The sequence below is a fragment of the Bufo bufo genome, chromosome 2 (assembly GCF_905171765.1).
Source record: "Bufo bufo chromosome 2, aBufBuf1.1, whole genome shotgun sequence".
Taxonomy (NCBI): Eukaryota; Metazoa; Chordata; class Amphibia; order Anura; family Bufonidae; genus Bufo; species Bufo bufo.
Genome location: NC_053390.1, coordinates 791,641,968 through 791,647,967, shown reverse-complemented (window position 1 = coordinate 791,647,967; position 6,000 = coordinate 791,641,968). Strand labels below are relative to the sequence as shown.

Below are 6,000 nucleotides of genomic sequence, written 5' to 3'. Positions count from 1 at the left end.
TAAGAAAAACCCTTCTTCAGGACAAATAATAGACCCCTCTTTTGCTGCGGTTCATAGGACTAGCAGTGTTGGGCCTTCGGTGGAGGTTTGGTGCCGAGCAGTTTGTTTCCCCCTTCGGCCGGCACTTGTCTGAGCCTCGGCGTGTTTATTTTACAGCTGAGTTATTCACGTCACAGGTGAAATCAAAAGCATATTTCACCGGCTGTCGTGCGCCTGCTGTACGCCTTCACTTTTATGCCTGGCCATAAAATAGAGGGGGCACCTCTGAACCCCACAGCTTATTACTACACATCCTCCAAACTAACAGAACATAATTTACTTCCAGCCGCGGTCACCACTTTATAGCCTGGGAAGATGGCGGGATAGATGGGAATTGAACGCCATCCTCACTTTTTCTAACAGGCTGGATTTCTGCATCTAGAAAGTTCTGACATTCTGCACCAATTGTGTTGAATATTTATAGGGGTCAGAGCTCCATTCCTCTGATGCGGAGCTCCTAGTCTCCAGCTTCTACATCATGGACGCATAGCCTTTTCTGGTATGAAGGAGGTAACAATTTAAAGGCTAGCGACACCTTTGGGGGTATTTTTTTTTTTTTTATGATTGCCCATTTTGGGCTGAAAATAATTTTTTCATTTGGTCTTTATCAGTCTGTTTGCAAGTCTGTTTTCTTTGAATCCTGTCATCTGACGGCTTATGTGTAGCTCTTATTTCTTAGCTACTGACCTCATAAGCACTTCTTATCCGTTTGATAGGAATTGAGCTGTAATGAGTGTTTATGAGTTCAGGAGATCAGAGATAAGAACTACACATGAGCCAACAGATGAAAAGATAAAAATAAAAAAAACACAAAGTGACAACAAACAGACAGATTTTTTAACCCTTGTATCTGAACATTTTTTAATGAATACCAATTGAAAAGATGTTTTTAGCCCAAAATGAGTAAAATGGAATCATAGCCCTTTAAGGGGCATTCCCATTGGAAACTTTTGAGGCTTCCATCTATCAGAATAACATCGGATCTGCCGAGGTTTTCAAGACTCCAATAATCCTGATGGAAATATTCCTTTAAAGGAGCACTCCAATGCATTGTGTTATCCTAAGGGCCTAAAGGGGCGGAGCCTGACACATTTGGAAAGTACTAAAGAGAGTAGACCAGTCATGAACCTTGCACTAGGCATAGCACAGTATCAGATTTGCCTTAAATTACCTACAACAGCCTCGCTACTAATGTCTATGACCCATCAGGGTGGGGCGGGCGGTCATCTCCTGTGTCGGTGATCAGTGGGGCAGCTTTATTCTAAGAAGGGGCTGTCCAGTTGTGCCACCCCATTATTAGAGTTTTTCTTGTCTGTGAGAAGTATTAGTTCTGTAAGGGTTTCCAATCTCTAGGACTAAATGACAATGTCTCTATTCATTGACTGCAAACAGAGATCTTAAAAGTGGTTAGGAATTTAAACAGAAAGTATATTAGAAACATACAGCGCTTTACATTATACAGTAATTAAAGGGGGTTTCTGACTTTTTTATACTAATGTCGGTCATCAGTATCTGATCGTGGTGGTCCTACACCAGCGACCCTCGCCAATCAGCTGTTTGAGAATGCTTCGTACCCTAGGCCAGTGACTGTCACCTTCAACGGACACATCGCTTAGACGCTGTAGTGCCGCGGTCTCCTCAAACATCAGATTGGCGGGGGTCCCAGTGTCACACCCCGCGGAGGATCAGATACTGATGACCTAACCTGAGGATAGGTCATCCGTATAAAAAAGTTGGAAAGCCCCTGTTCATATACCGTATTAGAGAGCATGGGCGTCATAGAATGGCGCCGGGTCGCGTCTGTTCCGGCGGGCCTGAGCCTTCCCTGTATTATACAGGTCGCAGATCATCTGAATGGCTTTTGTGTAATACTCCATTTGCCCTGCAGTGGCCGCTGTAGTGCAAACACTTAGTCAAGTGAAATTGCCAGGAGCGGGAGCTGGGGCGATCAGCTGATCGCCTCGGAGGCGTCATTTTCAAAATGGCTGTTTTTGATGACTTAGTCGGAAAGCTTCTTTCACTGTTGCCTTTCTAGTCAGTCAGGTGGCAGACTAACGTAGACACTGATTCGGGACCCACTCTGTATCGCAGGGCTCCACCTGTCATCTGGAGTCCTCCTTGGGGTGCCGTTTGTAGGGGACTTGCCCTAAAAATGATTTTGCATCCTATACTCCTTTAGGGGAGAAAAATGTTTCCTATTGGGGGGGGGGGTGTCCCTTTTGCCTATAGACTGTTGACAGGTATTGCAGCAAAAATAAATTTTAGTATTTACAGTTCAGGTTTGCAGCACGTGAAACGTCACCACTAGATGGCCTCGCTGTGCGGCAGAGCACTGACGCGTTTCATGTCACATTTCCTGCCCGCTGATGGCTGGGAGAACGTCCATAGAGCGGCAGCTTCTACACGGTGAGGTTATCTCATCCACATCGCTATTGACCACGGACTGGTGTCGTTTAATTGCTTTCTGGACGAGATGAATTTGTAGCTAAACTTCCGTCAGGTTAGGGCAGTGGCGGCACAATGCACACAGCTATACCCGGCGCCCGCAGACCTGTCACTCGTTAGCCACGGCCGATAGGACTGCAGTGATTTCGCCGTTCTCGATGCAGAAAATTAGTATGAGGCCGACCATGGCGTTCAGAAAGAAACGCGAAAAAAAAAAGCACCATTACAATACCCAGGAGATGTAGACGTGTTAGCGGCGCCCCCAGGTGGGCAGGGTAGGATATGGGCAGGATGATGTGATATAGAGTAGGTCAGATCTAGTGCTAATGCATATTTATTTCTATGGATGTAGCAGAGAAGTGTTTGTCACCTGCAATGTCTAATTGTTGTAGCAGGACACACTTTTTCAGCCGCTGAGGTTAGCCTGTGGTATTTTTGCAGTGGAGCTGAGTTTGTCATCTGGAGTTTGGCATTAGAGTAAAAGATTGGGTGTTTGTCACCCGACGTGTCTTACAGATCTAGTGGAGCGGAGTGGTCATCTGGCTTACCTTACACATGAAGCTGAGATGGAGTTTGTCATCTGGCATTTCAGTTTGCAAGCTCAGATGTAGCAGAGCGAAAATTTCTTACAGATGGAATAGTGCAGAATGTCTCCTGGCTTTCATTATATGTGTAGCAGAGCAGATGTTTGTCATGTGGTGTCAATTTACAGATGTAGAGGGGCAGAGTTTGTCATCTGGCATGTCCATGTACCGATGGAGCAGTGTGGAGTTTGTTATCTAGCATTTATTTTATTTAGTTTAAGCAAAATGGATCTAGTTTTCTAGTGTTTTTTTATTTATTTATTTTTTATTTTTTTTGTATGGAATTTGGCGTTTCTTCTTGTAGTAAATTGGAATTTGTCATCTAGCAATTCTTGCACATGTAGTGAGAGGATGAATCCGTAAACCGATTGCATAAAAAAGGATATTCTTCATTGTTATCATGTAAAACACATTACACTGATAGTACCACATTTCACCTCTAGTGGCCGCTGCAGGGGAAATGAGCAGCTGAAGACCACTTCCCCTGGCAAAATCAGGAGCGATCAGCTAATCCTATTAAAGGGGTCGTCTCACTTCAGCAAATAGGAAGTTGCTACAAGGCACTTACTAATGTATTGTGATTGTCCATATTGCCTCCTTTGCTGGCTGGCTCCTTTCCACCCTGAAATCCAAAAGATGCGGCCAGTAAAAAATAGAATATGTCCTATTCTTATCCGTTTCACTGGTCTATGGCGTGCCAGACCTTCCATTCCGCAAAATGCGGAAAACACACGGCCGGTATCTGTAATTTGTGGACCGTAAAACGTGAGGCCACAGACAGAACATCAGGTTTGCCTGGAGCATTCCTTTAAATGTCAGATTTACTATATAGCGTTACCTATGTGAACGAGCGCCTATATTCCTACTCGCAGGTGCACCTCCCAGCATCGCTTCTGGGCTCCTAACGAGACTGAAGAGGAAGTGGAGAATAAAGAAGTGGAGGCCATGTTAAAAACCAGATACATCACCTTCCCGGGCAAGTACGAACCAGTGAAGCACAAATGCAACGCGCCATTGCCCAATGGGTCGCTGTGTGAGAGGCAAGACAGGCTGAAGGTGGGCGGCCGAATATTGTACCTATGTTCTACCTCGAAATGTGTGTTATTTTTATTTATTTATTATTTGTATAATTTTTATAGGTTTTTGTTAGGGATGCGTGAATCGATTCATTCATGTAATGAATCTGTGAGGGAGCTTCCCCCTGCAGCAGAGTAACGCGGCCGCACACCTCGCGCGGCCATGATAATCCCGTTACAGCGACTATCCGCGCATGATCTGCCTGGTAAACCAAATCGGCGATTGTGCGCACGCCACTAAAATTCATTTAGCGGCGCATGCAAATTCGTTGATGGACGGATCTGTTTTGATATCGTTGCGCATGCGCCGATACTCACAGTGAGATTCCCGAGTCCACGCGCGATGTGAGGCCACGGAAGAATGAGTGTCCAGAGCTGTTGGGTAAATTTGTTCGGATGAAGGAATCGATTCGCTCATCACTACTTTTTGTGTCTAGTCAAATTTATTTTTTTTGCAGTATTTTTTTATAGTATTAAACACTATTGACGGTGTTTTGTTGTTCATTTGCTTTCAGAATACTAAATTAAGCAGCTTTCTAACTAGTCTTCATTAAAATGTCCTATTGTTTTGCTTCGGCAGAGGGTGGGTACATGCTGGTGCGGTTAAATCTGAGATAAGACTGACAGCACACTGCTGCGGGCAGGGAGGGGGAGGAGGTTGTGCACAGCAGATCAGAGTGTGGAGAGGAGGGAAAGCATCCAAGGAGGACAGCTCAATACAGGTCGTACTGTATTAAAGAGGAGATAGAAAAAACAAACCAGTGGAACAGATGGGGGAGGGAGGGGGAAATTGTAGAATCAGTGTTTTTTTTGTTTTTGTTTTTTTACCACTAATATATTTTTCTCGCCCAGTTTCCTTGGGGGACACAGAAGACCTTGGGTATAGCTCATCTCCCTAGGAGGCGTGACACTAAGTGAAGACTGTTAAGCCCCTCCTCCACAGCTATACCCTCAGCCTGGAGAGAGAGACTGCCAGTTTTTTGCTTAGTGTCCAAGGAGGCAAGACACTCCCTGCTCTGCAGGGCTGCTTTCTCCTTGTTTAAATTTTCGATTTTTACTTTTTTATTTCTTTTTGTTCCAGATCATCAGGGACAACAGAGACGCACTAGACCTCTCTGTTCTCCCGGGGTTGAGCTGCGCCAGTGCCGGTCACCCGCACTGCTGCCTCCCCCACAGAAGGCAAGGTGGATCAGGGCAGCCTCGCTCCCCTACATCCCGCCAGCGCAAGGGTCGCCCGCACGCCAAGTCCCTCTTCCAGCGTCCTGCCACTGCGGTGCCAGTAGCTAAAGGGGCGACCCTGCTGGAATGGACAGAGGGTGAAGACGGCTGTGGTAAGAGAGTGGCTTCTCCAGCCCTACGTCCCCCACCCAATGGTCTCCTGCGTGCCTGACCCCCCATACTGGGCCTCTGGACCCTTCCCCTGCTGGACCTAGGCTGGCTCCTGGGGTGCCGCAGTGCGGCAATCTGCTCCATGCCTCCCCCCCCCCCCCTTTTTTTCCTGGCCCTCATAGTACATGCAGCTAGTGGCTGTCAGCCGTCGCCTGCCTTCTCCTCACGGGCACCCCGTCTCTGGGTCCCCCCCCCCATCTCGCCTGATCACATTGGGCCTTACCGGAGTCGCCTCCGGCCAGCACTAATATTCCGGTGCGGCCGCAAAAATTTTAAGCTCCGCGGCTTGGGGTGGGCTTGAGGTGGGCTCCCGCGGCAAGCCGCCATTCCGGGCCCCTTACTCTTCCGGCCGGCGGAGTGGGCTCCCGCGGCCGGCAAACCGCCATTCCGGGTTCCTGTCTCTTCCGGCCGGCGGGGTGGGCTCCCGCGGCCGGCAAACCGCCATTTCGGGTCCCTGTCTCTTCCGG

At 47.6% G+C, this 6,000-nt stretch overlaps 1 protein-coding gene across 1 annotated transcript in view; it reads left to right on the top strand.

Moving 5' to 3' along the window:
• UVSSA (UV stimulated scaffold protein A) overlaps positions 1 to 6,000 on the top strand; it is a 45,558-nt gene that overhangs the window by 18,600 nt on the left and 20,958 nt on the right. Inside the window, exon 4 of the mRNA XM_040419957.1 lies at positions 3,941 to 4,124. Coding sequence (XP_040275891.1) covers positions 3,941 to 4,124 — 184 coding nt within the window. The remainder of the gene's footprint in view (positions 1 to 3,940; positions 4,125 to 6,000) is intronic.